Source organism: Musca vetustissima, unplaced genomic scaffold (genome assembly GCF_032173495.1).
Source record: "Musca vetustissima isolate MV318-11 ecotype Yass unplaced genomic scaffold, APGP_CSIRO_Mvet_v1 utg3201, whole genome shotgun sequence".
Classification (NCBI taxonomy): Eukaryota; Metazoa; Arthropoda; class Insecta; order Diptera; family Muscidae; genus Musca; species Musca vetustissima.
Genome location: NW_026873665.1, coordinates 2,786 through 19,267, shown reverse-complemented (window position 1 = coordinate 19,267; position 16,482 = coordinate 2,786). Strand labels below are relative to the sequence as shown.

Sequence of the window (16,482 nt, the reverse complement as noted above, 5' to 3'; positions counted from 1 at the left end):
TATTGAATAGTTGAGTACTTGTACCCGATTAGGGTTATGTAGGTTGATTATGGGGATAAATCGATTAATGAACTTGTCAGTGGAATGGAAAACAAATTGCTAGGTGATAAAATCGAATTTTGTTGATCGTAATATTCAATAGATTTTAATACGAATAAAAAACAAAATTCTGACTAAAATGATCACAGAGAACTATTTATTAATATTTTTTGGGTTGAAGATAATGTTTTTGAAATAACAACTTTGAATGAAGTCCTCGGTTTTGTTTATATTCTGCAATGAGTTTTGTGGTGGCATTTGAACCAAAAAAAATCCTTGATTATAATACTATATACTAATATTTATGTTATTATACTAATGCTTTTTTTTCAAATTTTGAAATGTTTTCTGATTTTTCCGTTAAAAATAAATAAAAAATTTGCCGATTTTTGTTTGCGACAAACATCTCTTTTTAAATATCTCCTTATTTTTATTGGTATGTTCCAGTACTTTTTTAATAGTACATCTAGTAAAAAAGGAAACATTTCAAAATTGCTCTCAGAGTACAAAATAATTTGAAAAGTTCGGGAACGCAAATCTAGTAAATATGCCAAAATTATATGCCAATACTTCAAAATCAACATAACAGCCAATCAGAAGTAGGCATTCCTGTTTACCATTTTTACTCGACCAAATTTCTCGAGTAAAAAGTTTACAAAGAGAACGCCATTTTGTTTTGTGCTCTCTTAAATTTGAGTTAATGTTTTACCAGTTTTGTGGATTGAGGAACGGTTTTCGAGTAAAAAGTTGCAAAACATGTAAAATGAGTAGATTCTTTTAGGTTCTGGAACGGAACTTATGTTTCGTGTCATCCTAAAAGTATGCTACAATAAAATCGAATCATCGAATTAGTGTTTGCCTAGTAACATAGACTAAATAATAGTTTCTTTAGTCTATGGTAATGCCACATTAGAATAAAAGAGAACCTCATCGTGCACTTCAGTAATAGTGAAGCCACAAACCTAGTCAATGCATTCAAGAATAGTTTTGTTACTTTAAATGGAGAATGCCAAATTTTGGATATCCTTGAACGTGTTATTGGAGAAAATATTAGATTCTTGCAGTACGGGAAAAGACCAATACACATACAAAAAAACATGTATTTTGAGTTCATGGGACAAGCCACTTTGAGAAAAAATTGTAATCAGTTGGCAGCTGTGCCCTACCTTGTAATATTTAGAAGATTCCTGCAGGGTTTAGAACAGGGCAATTATCCGTTTAGGCTGTCAGATTTATTGTCAATAATGAAATGTTCTAAAAACAAACAGCAATTTACATAAACGGTCATGCAGTACAGATAGTGTGTACACTGCTTAAGAGGAAATCATTTATTTGACAGATATACAAAGAAAATGACAACATAATGACGATAAAATTACAATATATCACATGGTACAATTATAAAAGGTAACAGCAAATACCAGCTGATATGATTCCAACGTAATACTAGTGTCAATATGAATTTGACAAATTATGTTTTTAAAAATCACCCAACAGGAAAATTGGGAACGCATACAATTTGTAATTGTTCTTTATTAAATGTGCTCTCGTATTCAGTTTTCTCAATCTGCCTGCTGGGAAAGTTTGAGGAAGCAAATCATTCTTCATGGAATAACTCGCAAATCCCTCCATTTTCATGTGTTTTACACATATAAGTGGCAATGCCTCAATTATAGGAAAGATGTGGAAGCGATAGAAATACAAATTTGATAGATTTTCATTCATGTTTTTCAAATTTTTTTTTGAGGATTCGAAAATATTTCATTTTCAAAATAAAAATAATTTGATGATAATTTGTTTGTTTACATTTTTCTGTCATATATTGACACTAAAACAACAACAAATTTCCATGTGGTTGTTGTATCGTTTTTTGTACAACAACACTTGCTGTTACCTTCTATTATTATACCATGAATATATCATAAAACGTTCGGTATGAATGCGTTCGTAGCAACAGTCTCGATTGTAAAGTTTTCATCGATTACTAACTACAGACTGTCCGTCCTACAACGATGAATATTCAAATAAAATATTTTTTTTACCATAGTGGGTAGATAGAGCCTACTTTCTAATACATATGCTAATCTTTTTGAACTTTGCATCTGACACATGAACCTCACATTCGATGACATCACACACAATTAACTCAATATGTAGACTCTTCACTTATTTGACATACATTTAAAGTTATATTATTAATTTAAGGTAATTTACCTTATATTTACAATACAGAACAAACGTTTCACGTTTGGCATTAATTGGTCTGGGAAGAAAACATCGTATAATTTACAATTAATTTAACGTGTCATTAAAACATCGATTATGTAAACCTTCTATGACAAAATATCGATTAATCATCGATAGTCATTTTACTTAACCCTTGTTGTCATTTCTACAAAGAAGAAGAACAAATACGAAGCAGAGCAGTGGCAGAGTAGCATTCGTCGACAGCGAAAAATCGAATTGGGTAGAATTTATTCTTGCAAAACTTCAGAACCACTTTTAAGACCGAAGAAAAAAAAAATACTTAAAAATTTGTACAATTGATTTCTAGAAGATGGGGTAAGTTTATTTAATACTATCGGCTCGAAATGTATACATTCCGATTTAAGTGATTTAAAACATAAAGTGTAGTAAACATAATAAGAACCTTTTGCAAAAGAAAATTCACTGTCGGGGCAGGGGAGTTGTTTGAAGTCAAGAAATTGAAGACGAAAAAAAAATGAGAGAAACAACGCCAACAAAAATAGCAGCAGTTCATCCTCAAATCGAAAAAAAGACATGAAGAATGTACAAATTCTAGAGTGCCTTCCTTGTAGGGGCATTGTTCATTTTTGCTGCTGGTGTTGTTGTTGCAGGCTTTAATTAAATTTTTTTTACATCAAAAGCCTATTCATGTTTGGCAGAGAATTTTACGTGTCCCCCGGGTAAAGTGAATATGTAAATAACACTACAATTTATAATGAGTTGCTTGGGTTTGTTGGCAGATGTATGTGTGTGTGTGTTTGTCAAGGAAGTGAGATTTATTGTTGCAAGGTGTAAATTATTAAACATATCTTCTGGTTTTTAATTAGTTCTGTGTAATTTCCTTGTTGTACATTTTCAGCGAACAACCGATATTTACATGTCAAGCGCATGTCTTCCATATTGATCCGAAGACCAAGCGTACCTGGATAACGGCCAGTATGAAGGCGGTCAATGTTAGTTTCTTTTATGATTCTTCACGCAATCTGTACCGCATTATCAGCGTTGAGGGCACAAAGGCGGTTATTAACTCAACCATAACACCCAATATGACATTTACACAAACATCACAGAAATTTGGTCAATGGAGTGATGTAAGAGCCAATACGGTGTATGGCTTAGGGTTTGCCTCGGAGGCGGAACTGACAAAGGTATGTGTGGTTAGGCACTTGTTTACTTGTGTGCTAAGTTTGCTAATTTTTTATTGTTTTTTTTTTTTAGTTTGTGGAAAAATTCCAGGAGGTAAAGGAAGCCACAAAGAATGCCTTAAAGTCGGCCAATGGTAAGTCGTCTGCAATTCGAAATTTCATAATTTGTTTTAATCGTTTATGTCTGAGTAGGTTCTACAGCGGTAACTCCAACAACATCGGCAAATACATCGCCCATTAGTTCACGTACGGCAGCAATACAACAAAACGACAATGCCGCCATGGTTGATCCCCATTCGGTGGAACCACCAAATATGTCAAATACTAATACTCAAAATGCAAATCCGGATAGTCCATCACACAAACTATTAACGACTGCTGCAGACACAAAGCCAGAACATGTGACATCTGCTCCCTCCCCCGCTCCCATGGTGAATGTAAGTGCGGGTGGTGGTGGTGGCGGCGGAGGTAGTGTTGTTGGCATGCATACCGGTGGTGGTGCAGCAACGAGCGAACAACAGCTCAAGTATGAAAATGAACGTTTGAAAATGGCTTTGGCCCAAAGGTAAGGGGTAAAAAAACAATTGTCTTTTTAAAAAGTGACAATTTTTTTGTTTTGCAGTTGTGCCAATGCAAAGAAATGGGAAATCGAATTAGCCACTTTGAAAAATAACAATCTACGTTTGACCAGCGCCCTTCAGGTTAGTTAATCATGGTTAGGGTGATAAAAAGATTTCTTCAAAAAAAGATTTTTTTTACAGGAATCAACTGCCAATGTTGATGAATGGAAACGTCAGTTGCACACCTATAAGGAGGAAAATATACGACTAAAACGTGAAATTGAATTAATACGTTCCGGTGCACCAGTACCAAATTCGGTTGTGGCTGCTGGAGCTGCCAGCAGTGAATTGGTCGAAGAATTAAGACGTGAATTGGCCGTTCTAAAAGCACGCAATGAATCGTTACAAAATGAGCTTATGAATCAAGAATTGGAACTTAAAACAGCCAACATGAATTTAAGAGAAAAATGCAATGATCAAGCTGTAAGTCATCTCTAAAGAGGATAATTATTTTTATATCAATAATGTGGTTTTGCTTTTTGTATTATTAAAGATGACCAAAATGAGTGAGCTGAATGTTTTGTTCGCCAAACATTTATCGGAGTTATTTGCTGTGCAAAAAGATATGGAAAATGTTATTCATCCACCAAAAAGTACTTGAGATACAGATTCAGTACCAAGTTATTATAAGAAAGTAAGTCGGTAACATTTTATTGAAATTATTCACATATTTATTTGAAATATTTGTTGTTAGATTTCTGAAGAAAATGCTGCATCCATACGTAATTATTTAAAGCCTACATCTGGTTTGGCCTTGGCAGACTCAGAAAGTACACTATCAAATATCACATCCATACAATCCCAGCTACAATCATTATACGAAACGTGTCATGATCCTATGAAAATCTATCAAAGTCCACAAAATCCTGCAGCGGCCATGATGCCTTCGGGCGTCGCTGGTGCTGCTGCTGCAACCAGTGATAAAACCTCCAATTTACAAAAAGCTCTCGACAAGCATACACACCTTTTGCATGACATACAACAAAAACAACCTAATCTAACCAGTAATCCAGCCACATATGTTGTGTCTGGTGCCGCTGGTGTTGGTGGTGCTGGTAAAACTGCAACAATATTGGTTTCAAAATCGAAAACCAAAACCGGTTTACCTTTGCTATTAAAAAATTCCATTAACAATTAGGACAAAAATTCAGCAAATAGGATAGAGTTTAACAAAAAAAAAAATTAATACCAAAAAAGTGAAATCTTCTTGACACACACACCCACACACGAACACATAAAATCAGTGAATTTGACATTTTACGGCTGCCCAGTTTCTCAGACCCATTTTCCTTAGAATATCTCTGTGCTATAGTTATATTTATATATAAAAAAATATTTGTATGTTCTAACATCACAATTGGTGATGTTTAGATATTATTGTATACTCTTTTTTTAATGTCTCTTAGTGTATTTATTGAATATTTTTTGTATTAGAATTTTTGTGCAATATGTATTTTTTTATATTGTGTACCAAAAGTATTTCCATATATATACTCGAAATTTATTTTTATTTGTATATCATCAACTACATAATCATCACATTAGGGGATTGTTAAGCAGCAATCCTCAGCATTTTTACTTAACATTTAATTGCTTTTACGAATTACGAATCTCTAACGAAAGCATTCGTTTCTGTATAATTTCCCAAAAGCCATTTTGCTTTGTTTGTTTTTTTGTTTTAATTAAAAATCAATTCATAATAATTAAATGCAAAAATTATATATGTTATTGTGTATTGAAAAAACATAAAATTATTATTGCTCGATTATAGCATAAATAATTAGCAAATACTAATCAAAACGAAAAAACAACCCATTAACAAAATTGATATTATAATTTATATTTGATTTAGAATAAACCAAGAAAATTGCTACAAAAAGAATATAGTCTAACAACAACAACAAATTGGTATATGTGTTTGCTTGATGGTGATCCTACCCCCCTAACACATTGCCATCAATCATATACAAGTCATATATTTAAGGGATTTATACGATTAAATAAAAAACACCACCCCAGAGTAATTTTCAAGCATCATTATCATCATTTTCACAAATGTTGTAAACGAAAAAGGTAAACCTGTAGATACCACACATGGTATCTAGGCGGTGTTTTGAAGCAGAAGAAGACAAACTAAATAATATTATTGAGAACATTACGACGAATGAAAAAAGTAATATTAATTTAAATAGAAAATAAACAAAAAATTAATAATAATAATATTTATATAATATACAACACAAAGGCGTAAGATAAAATTAAAACTCACATTCATACACATACATATAACTCACATAAACACACACACATTCACTCACTCACCCATATAAAACAACTCAATAATGTAACCGTCATCATCATCAACTGTTTGTTTAAAGGAAAAATAACAAAACAAAAATAAATTAAATAAAATAAAACAATGTAGGAACCTTGAACCCAACTACAATATTATAACCCTAATATTAACAATAAAAGAAAACAAGAATTATAATTACATAAAATATTTATACTTGTAGTAATAACCTAAACGAAAATAAAACTGTTAAGTTTTTATTTATACCTAAATGAAAGGCAAAGACAACAGACACACAAGCAAAAAAAGAAAAAATCCCAAGAAACAGTTTAAAATAATACAAACAAAATCCTCAAACAGTTTATGTTTCATTCTTTTCTTTTTAAAACAAACAAAAAATTTAATTCTATTCCAAAAAATGCTTCTTTTTTCTGTAGTAAAAAAGAAGTAAATCCAATTAATGTTTAAATTTCAATTTTTAATTTTCTTTTGTACTAAAAACAATTGCAAACATTTAATCAATTTTGTCACCTAAACAAAGAATGGAAAATTTATATAAAAAAAAAACAAATTTGTGGAAAAGAAAAATTGGGAAATGATTCTGTGTATTCATTCCATTGTTTAGTGTGAATGAATGAATATATAAAAAATTATTTAATTAATAATTATTATTTGAATTAAAAAATGAAGAATAAAACTAATTATTATTAAATATAAAAAAACTTGGACTTGTTATTAATGCCATAAGGAGGTGAGGACAGTCGTTTCGATTATTCAAAGAGAACGAGGTTTTAATAGGTCAAAAATTACAGTTGAAATCATGGAGTATATCAACAAAGATCACTAAAAACACGACAGAGGGGTCTACGATCCGAAACGACCCGAGTCTTACTTGGCCAACGTATGTCACCTCAGCCCATTGTGTAAAAGCAATAAGCTGCTACAACAACAACAACCAAAAACACCTTACACTCGGAGGTGTACATGTACAAGGTGTTTTTTTTTATCCGTGCCACATTTTTGACAAAGCTTAAGATCCGATTGGGGTCTATTTTGGAGAAGAAAGCTATGTTATCAAAAATAGCTTTAACGTCTATAAAATTGTTACCGCCGTGTTTATGGATACAATGAGGAGGATGTGACCTTTCTAGATTTTGTTAGTTTTCTCACAAACCGCCATCAAAAAAAATGAATTTACAATTGTATGGATATTTCAATTACAAACCGTTAAATGTAATCTTTTTTATTCAATAATGTTATATTTTGTAAAACATTCTCTATTTAAAAATATTATTTTTAGTTCTTCATACAAATAATGATTTACACAGTTCATCTTTCGATTCATCATTCCAAGTGCAATTATCATGGGGAGCCATAAAATTGATAAGTTTATTGTGGACAATATAACTGAAAAATATATAAAACAAAAAAAGTTGTTCAAAACACAGTTCCCAATACGTTTACAAAAATCCATTCCAACTTACCGCAGTTTCCTACCCTTGCTTGCTCTTGTGTCGACTTTCTTTTTCATTTTTTGTCTCAGCTTTTGTAGTTCCAAATATTGTTTGGTCACCTCGCTCATATTACTTGTGGTATTTGCCTTATATTCAATAAGTTCTCTCAACTGTTGGTGATAGAAATCACTGTCATCATAAATATTTACATTTGTCGTGGCATCCACTTGGTTTTCTAAATTCTCAACATTCGGCTGTGTTTGATTGTTATTTTTTATTTGTTGTGATTTCTGAACAAGTAACGATTTATTCATTAGGACATTATTGATCTTTTTGATAATATCAAATTCTTCATTCATTGATTTTTTCTTAGCTCCAGCACCGGGTTGCAGTAATTTCGTACGATCGTCCCATTTCAAGAGAACAGTGTTACGATATGAACGGAAATTATCAAAACGATCTTGCAGATAATTATTCATCTGCTTAATGGGTGGTTCATCATTGTTATTTTTTTGCTTGAAAGGCCAAGGACGTTTTGTGGCAGTGGGTTTAAGTGTTTTACTCAATTCCGAATATTGGCCATAGAGGTTATCCTGCAGTGTTAGTAGATTTTGTAATAAGTTTTGGGTTTGCCTTGTTACTTCTTGAGTTGTGGATTTATTTTTATCGCTCTTTGACTCAAGCTCTTTCAATTCAGTTGGTGAAGGCAGTTGATTGGATTTCGCAAGGATTTTTTGGAAGTTAATACGCATTTCCAGCAAACGTTCCCATAGTTTTAGTTGATTTTGTACACAAATACCTTTTTGAATTTCGGCATCACGATTTACTTTGCTAATGACTTGGGTTTCCTCTTCGTCATCATCGTCTTCTTCATCATCATCTTCCTCTTCACCATCTTCATCATCCTCGTCGTTTTCGTTATCATCCAAATCCTCTTCTCCTCCAGATCCTCCTTCTTCTTCATCTTCTCCATCCTCCTCACTATCATCATAACCAACCTGGCTCTGCTTTAGGACATCCCCAAATTTCTTTAAAGCTTCCTCGTCATCATCATCACTTTCTTCATAACTTTCATTGGCTTCATCATCATCATCCTCCTCTTCATCATCACTCTCTTCATATTGCTGCTCTTCTTCGTCTTCTTCAAAATCCTTCCTCGATGCTATTTTCCCCTTATATTTGGAACTTTGTTCAGACAACAGCTTTACATTACGTTTCCTAAATTCCGTTGTTCCCACCTCGGGCAATTGATATTCATCCTCATCGAAATCAACCATTCGCACTCTCGATAATGCCTCATTTTCCGATTCACTATCGCTTTCATTGGGATGGGCAATGATTTCGGCTACTTTCTCTGCCACTGATTTTTGTTTACTTTTGGTTTTCTTTAACATTTTATGTGATATTAAATTGATTTTAATTATTTGTTAATATAATAACGAAGTGAACTGAATATGAGCTAAACATAAACATGTGTTCAGTCCAGCCAGCAAGGGTAGCTCACATTCAGAGTTTGCTAATTGCAACCCTGTAAACCTGAGGTGAAAGCAAACGAGCGGAGGACCAACCTGGCGAATGAAGTTGAAAAGCAAACGAGACGAGGACAAACCTCGTGTTTACGAATGAGGTCAAAGCAAACGAGACGAGGACCAACCGTGGCGAATGAGAATCAAAACAAACGAGAGGAGGTGACGGAGATGCCAGATGGTTTGTATGTTTGGTCATATGTTCGATTAACGATTACTCGGTTTGAATTAAAAATAATAATATATTAAATAAAATTAGTTGATAATGCAAAATTATTTAAATTTCGGTAAATTAAATATTTTTAATTGTATTTACGTTTCTTTTGCTAATAATTGCATAAAACCAGTTCGATAATTAGCATAGAACTCATGGCATAATAAAGGTAGGCTTGCTTGAGGACAATAAGGAACATACAACTCTGCAGTTATGGCTTTACATATTATATTTATTTTTTTACAGATTACTACCACATGATGTTAATTTCATCCTATTTATAGATGCCTTTGTACTAGCAGAGATCTGTGGGAGAAAAATTAAATTTGATCGAATTTAATGCCTTGTTTTCAGGGGTACTGCCGAAAAGTCTCAAAGTGTGCCCTTTGTTACGATGTATGGTCCTGCGGCGTAATTCTTACTTCGTCGAAAATGAGGCTTAACCTCAACAATTACGGTTAATGGATTGTATCTATCCATAGGTTACTAATAAGGTTTTATGATGGTATTGATCTGGACATTTTTTTTTAAATGGCGTGTAACGCAAAAAACAAGGCCAATGCTCCTTTACCGGAAAATTTTTTGGACCGACTCGAAGAGATTATCAGATTTATGGCAGATATTTAACACAGTGCGACTTCTTTCTTTGGGGTGATGTGAAAGATAAGGTTTACGCTAAGAACCCTACGTGTATTCAAGACCTCAAAGACAGAGTTCGTAAGTCTATCGAGGACCCCACTTATGCCACATTTTATGAACATTAAATGGTCCGTGGTGCAAGAGCCATTTAGCTGATATTTCTTTCCATTATTAATGCCATACCTTTCTCTTATGCAACACTTGGGTACCAAAGACCACCATCAAGAAATCAGGAGTGTCATAATGCTACTGATGGAAAAAGCGCAGGATATAGGGCAACCCTGCAAACAATAGCAACTCGTAATGCGAGAAAGAAGAGAAGAGAAATGTATTTTCAGAAGAAAGAACAAGAAAAACGTGAGCGGGAGCAAATCGAGATGTACAAGAGCTAGAACGAAGTCCGGAAATCTTACCAACGAGTAAAATACCAAAACGAAGGTTTTAATGCAGGTAAATCTTCTTGTAGATATGAAGATGGAAACTTGGTGACAGATTCAGATGGCGTGTTGAGGATCTAATAGTGGCGGTGAAGAAGATACCCCAGAACCAATAAGAGGTGACTATTCAAGACCAGCCGAACTATTCAAGGCCGGTGATCAGATGACGGTCAGGGACATGCACCAACTGATCAGGAACCTCAGCATACTGTCATATAAGCCAATAGTCTATGACATTATTGGACCATGCCAATGCGGCTTCCACCATTGACCAGATTTTCACTCTGTGCTAAAGCCTTGAAAAGACCCACGAAAAATACATAGACTCATTTCATCTATTTATCGACTATAAAGCCGCAATCGACAGCCCTATCCGTTCAGATCAAGTGGATGAGAACATAACGGAACATGGTCTGTCATATTGGATGATCTGCGCAGAAGACCGATACGCCTTTTTAAATCGACTTATGAAACAAATGTTCTGTCACAAGTCAGCTCGTAGATATTCTTGAGCAAGGATTGGGCAAACGTGGCAAGGATTGGCAAAGGCATCATTTAAATTTGGAAAGCTGAATGTTGTCAAAAGCAGAGAACAGATGTTCTCTGCTACACAATTGATACGGGTGATGCTAAACCAATAAAGCAGCGCCATTTTCCAGTATAGGATGATAGTTTTATATGTGATCGAGGAATCTAACAGCCCTTCGTCTTCACCCGTTGTCCTTCACAGGAAACAGGGCAAAAATAGACTGTGTTTGAAAAGCAAGAAGGTAAAATCTGTTACTGTAGGAGATGCCTATCCTCTGCCTCATATTGACGGCATATTAATTAGGCTGCCAAAGGTCATATATTTTACAAATCTAGACCTGAAGGATGCCTTTTGGCAAATTCTGTTGGATCAGAAGTCTCGGGAGAAGACTGCATTTACCGTCCCTGGAAGTCCGAATTTTTAACAGCCGTTTTATAAACACTGTGATGCTAGCAGGACAGGAATAGGAAGCGTATTGGTACAGAAGAATGCGGAGGGTGAAGATGTTCCTATCGCTTTTATGTCAAAGAAACTCAACCAAGCCCAACACAATTATTCAGTTGCCGAACAAGAATGCTTAACAGCAATGCTATGTGTTAAAAAAATTCAGACCCTACGTCGATGGACATGAGGTCACTATAATCACTGACCATGCGTCATTGAAGTGGCTCATGTCCCAGACGGATATAAGTAAAAGGCTATGCATCAAAAAATGTATCACACTATAACTCAAAAACTCGACTTCCGGAACGAACTAGTTTATTGGAACTATTCCGATAAAAAAGGACATGAACTAGGTCCACTTCTTTAGTTCCTACAGTTTCTTTTTCTGATCTCGTTCTCATTGGAATTATATGGAACAAATGAGCTATATTAAGGAACTCGTTCCTTAAAAAAAAGAAACGAGAAAGATCGATCCGCTCCGTGAACTAGATTGCCCAACTTTGGAATTATTAATATACATCCCCAAGGGCATTTATTCCCTATGGAGGACAACCTTTTCAAGATTTTTTAGGATATTTTTAGAATACCTTCTACGTATCTTTTCCACTAAAATGCTAATGGATTATCTTAGTAATATGTCCCGTCTTAAGTACAGCGTACTCAAAGTTTCCTTCTGATCTAGCAAATTTGATCTAGCTTCTGCTTAGTGCGTTCAAGCTTTCTGATATGACCTTCATCATTATTGATTTATCATTATAACACCTTTTTCACTTCCACAAAACAAAAACACATTTTTATTGTACAAATTACTACATTGTAAACAAATCAGGATTTTTTTTTTCGATTCCCATTCAGATGCCATCTTGACCAAGCTGTCAGGATATTTTCATATGAGTACAATGTTAAATGATAATGATTTGCAGTGGAAAGATATATCGCCTCTGTTTTTTTCCTTTCTTCCCCTCCTCTGTCAATGGTTTAGCATTTAATAAATGCTTTTTCAACGCTCATTAATGTTTTCAACAAATGCCAATAATTATGGGGACAACAAAAGCTTTGCGGAAAAGGCAAAACACCGAACACAACACGCCACTCAGTCATCATCCATGGAATTAACAACAAATTGTTGAAAAAACAGAAATGGTTTGTTGTTGGGTTTATTTAATTGGAACCGAAGGGAGGGAGGGTAGGTGGTTGGTTGTTGTTCACATGAGAAACAGTAACAAAGACCCACAGGCCTCCAGGACCTTTCCTTTGGCTTGGCAACACCAAATGAGACTTCTATCTTCTATTTGTGACAATTATTATTTCATTGTTATTGTTGTGAAAAACTAGTAAATACAACAATGGAAAACTGTAACAAGTCAAGTCAACAGGATGGCGGATTTTGATGTGTGTTCATGGCCTGACCTGGCATGGTCCGCCACATATGCACATAGTTTCGAATGGATTTTCAAGTTCAGTAGCAAATGTGTTTTTGCAAAGTAAACATTAATTTTTTGAAAACAACAATTGGTCGCAGCAGCTTTAAGTGCACATTATATTCATACTACATACATACATTCATATATATATTGACAGATACCGTGAATCAATCTGTGAGACCTTAAACAAATTAAAAAAAATAAATGAAAACGAAAATTGTCTTCAACCTTTATGTCTGGCGTTTAGCATCATTTTTTTTGCGGGACAGATAAGAAGTTCAATTTCTTGGACAGCAAAAAATCACTGTTTTAAGAATTGCAACAACATCAACAAAATGAGAACATAAATATCTAGACTATTATGGTTTATTACCCAAAAAAAAATCCCTGCTCTCCCTTTTGTGTGTGATGTGTTGTGATGTGATGACTTATCTCTGCGTCTTGACTAGGCGGCGTAACTCTTGGCTTTCCCTGTATTGTGAGATTATTTCAATTGAAACTGAAAAAGAAAAAAATTAAAATTGAACTTTGCTTTAGTCTGGTTTAGAAACGAAATACAGAATCAACAAAAAAAAAAATGAGTTGTTGTTGGCAAATCATCATCATCCTGAGCAGAAGCAACACAGTGTGTAACAATAATTTTAAAATTTTTAATTCAAAATATTGGTTGTAAATGAAAAATTTCGAATAACTTAAAAAAGACATTAAATTATATTTATTAATACCATTTAAAATTTTAAATATTCCATTGCATCGAAATGTTATCCTTAATAACACTGTGGCGTATTGCTACTATCAACAATCATACGCCCTAAGTGACGCCAAGGTCACATTTTCACAATTGGATTTATTTTAAATAATTTTTCAAGGGCCACAATATGAGTGATTTCTTTTATTAATTTTTTTAAGGCCACAATATGACTACATTTTTTTTTTTAAATGACTTCTCTAGAGCCACAATAGGCGTATATTTATACCCTTCATCACACTGTGGCACAGGGTACTATATCTTTGTGCATATGTTTGTAATAGGAAAAAGGTAACGAGATAGACACATGGTTCCTTGTGAGAATATGCATAGAATCACTTTCTAAGTCGATTTATGCATGTCCGTGAATACATGAGCATGTCCGTCCGTCTGTCTGTACATGTTAAATTGTAAACAAAGTACAGGTCGCATTTTTGATTCGAATTGGATGAATTTTGGCACAGCTCATTTATTTGACCCAAGGACGAACCCTATTGCAATTGGGAAAAATCGGTTCAGATTTAGATATAGCTTCCATATATATATTCGTCCGATTTAAGGTAAATGGTGTATCAAAGTCTCTATATATCTTTCGATTTGCATCAAGTTTGGCATTGCGTACTGAATTGGGTCTAGAAAGTTATGTATAAAATTTCCGGAAAATCGGTTCAGATTTAGACATAGCTCCCATATATATTTTCAACTTAATGTAATGTTCCGATTTAATGTAAATGGTGTACCAAAGTCCCTATATAGCGGCATAGCGTACTGAAATAAGTTTAGAAAGACGTGTGTTAAATTTCGTGAAAATCGGTTCAGATTTAGATATCGATTCTATAATGATGTGTGTAAAGTTTCCTGAAAATCGGTTCAGATTTAGATATAACTCCCATATATATTTTCGTACGATTTAAGGTAAATGGTGATCCAAAGTCCCTATATAGCCTTCGATTTCACCAAATTTGGCAAAGCGATCTGAATTGAGTCTAGAATGATGTATGTAAATTTTCCGGAAAATCGGTTCAGATTTAAATATAGCTGCCATATATATTTTCGTCGTACCAAAGTCCCTATATATCTTTCGATTTGCACGAAATTTGGCATAGGGTACTGAATTGATTCTAGAATGATGTGTGTAAAGTTTCCTGAAAATCGGTTGAGATTTAGATATAGCTCCCATATATATTTTCGTCCGATTTAATGTAAATGGTGTACTAAAGTCCCTATATATCTTCCGATTTCACCAAATTTGGCAAAGCGCACTGAACTAAGTCTACAATGATGTGTGTAAAGATTCCGGAAAATCGGTTCAGATTTAAATATAGCTCCCATATATAGTTTCGTCCGATTTGAGGTAAATAGTGCACCACTGTCCCTATATGTCCTTCGATTTGCACGAAATTTGGCATAATGTACTGAATTGATTCTAGAATGATGTGTGTAAAGTTTCCTGAAAATCGGTTCAGATTTAAATATAGCTCCCATATATATTTTCGTCCGGTTTTAAGTAAATGGTGCACCAAAGTCCCTATATATCTTTCGATTTGCACCAAATTTGGCATATCGTTCTGATTTGATTCTAAAGTGATGTGTGTAAATTTTCCGGAAAATCGCTTCAGATTAAGATATAGCTCCCATATATATTTTCGGTCGATTTAAAGTAAATGGTGTACCAATTTGGTGTACCATTACCGATTTGCACCAAATACCTCTCAAATATGCCAAATGAAATGACACATATTAGAATTCGTACAATTTCATCTCAATGTTCTTTCGACATATGTAGAATATACCCAAAGTGGTGAAGGGTATCATATAGTCGGCCCAATCCGACTTTACTACTTTCCTTACTGGTTTAAAAAATATTTTCAGATTTTTTAAATAATTTTTTTCAAGAGCCAATAGGCGAAGTTTTTTCAATAATTTTTTCAAGAGCCACAATAGGCGTAGATTTTAAAAAATAAAAAATTGTTTAACAGCAATAATAGACGTTATTTTTTTTAAAAGCCTTTTTCAAGAGCCACAGTAGACGTTGTTTTTTAATCATTTTTTTTTCATAAGATTCGGTTACTGAGAATATACAATATATATGCCGACCACTGTATGTTCGGAATAAAAACACTGATTTTTATAATTACTATAACGCACACACTTCAAAGATTGCGTTTGATAAATTCAATTTAATTAACCTTAATTTTCTAGGGGAACGTATACATAATGTACACTCTCGGCTAGGGAGCGTATACATAATGCGCAAAAATTATACATCACCTGTCCAAGAAGTTGTGGCTAATTTTTCAGAGTACTATTTCCTAAAATAAATATATTTTCTGATGTAGGCATATCAAAAGGAAATTTATCATATCGACTACAAAATGCTGTGAAAATTTGCGAAATCTCAACACTGTTTAATTTCAATATTTTCTCTATATTTAAATAATGTTACTTCGTATTTATAATTCTTTTTTTTTCAATTTAATTCACGGTGCTAAAAGTGAATATGCGGGCGAAATCTTATCTGTATTTTCGGTTTAAACCCGGCGCAAACAAATCTGAGATTACAAATACACACATACACACACCTACACTTGATGCTCATCTTCCATTTCTCCCGGCGAATGGCGGAGGTGGTGGCCGAATAAAATATCACATACAAAAATAACAACAACAAATAAATATAATAACAGCCTAGGCTTATCAGTAACATTTTTTTTTCAAATAAA

The 16,482-nt window shown here is 33.8% G+C and overlaps 2 protein-coding genes across 2 annotated transcripts; one reads left to right on the top strand and one right to left on the bottom strand.

The window, feature by feature from the left end:
* The first annotated feature begins 2,913 nt into the window (after positions 1-2,913).
* LOC133326900 (homer protein homolog 2) lies at positions 2,914-4,671 on the top strand. The gene is made up of 7 exons (XM_061535516.1): positions 2,914-2,966; positions 3,146-3,434; positions 3,505-3,565; positions 3,624-3,996; positions 4,054-4,132; positions 4,193-4,474; positions 4,545-4,671. Exons 1-7 carry the CDS (start codon positions 2,935-2,937, stop codon positions 4,650-4,652), a joined length of 1,224 nt encoding a protein of 407 aa, XP_061391500.1. The 5' UTR covers positions 2,914-2,934; the 3' UTR covers positions 4,653-4,671.
* Positions 4,672-7,643: 2,972 nt separating this feature from the next.
* LOC133326911 (protein Aatf) lies at positions 7,644-9,192 on the bottom strand. The gene is made up of 2 exons (XM_061535527.1): positions 7,829-9,192; positions 7,644-7,751 (listed from the first exon to the last, which is right to left on the bottom strand). Exons 1-2 carry the CDS (start codon positions 9,190-9,192, stop codon positions 7,649-7,651), a joined length of 1,467 nt encoding a protein of 488 aa, XP_061391511.1. The 3' UTR covers positions 7,644-7,648.
* Positions 9,193-16,482: the final 7,290 nt, after the last annotated feature.

Coding starts and splice junctions, on each gene's coding strand:
- LOC133326900 (XM_061535516.1), top strand. CDS start 2,935: ATGTTTGGCAGAGAATTTTACGTGTCCCCCGG. Junction 3,435..3,504: donor CGGAGGCGGAACTGACAAAG/GTATGTGTGGTT, acceptor TTTTTTTTTTAG/TTTGTGGAAAAATTCCAGGA. Junction 4,475..4,544: donor AAAAATGCAATGATCAAGCT/GTAAGTCATCTC, acceptor GTATTATTAAAG/ATGACCAAAATGAGTGAGCT.
- LOC133326911 (XM_061535527.1), bottom strand. CDS start 9,192: ATGTTAAAGAAAACCAAAAGTAAACAAAAATCAGTGGCAGAGAAAGTA. Junction 7,752..7,828: donor AGCAAGGGTAGGAAACTGCG/GTAAGTTGGAAT, acceptor TATATTTTTCAG/TTATATTGTCCACAATAAAC.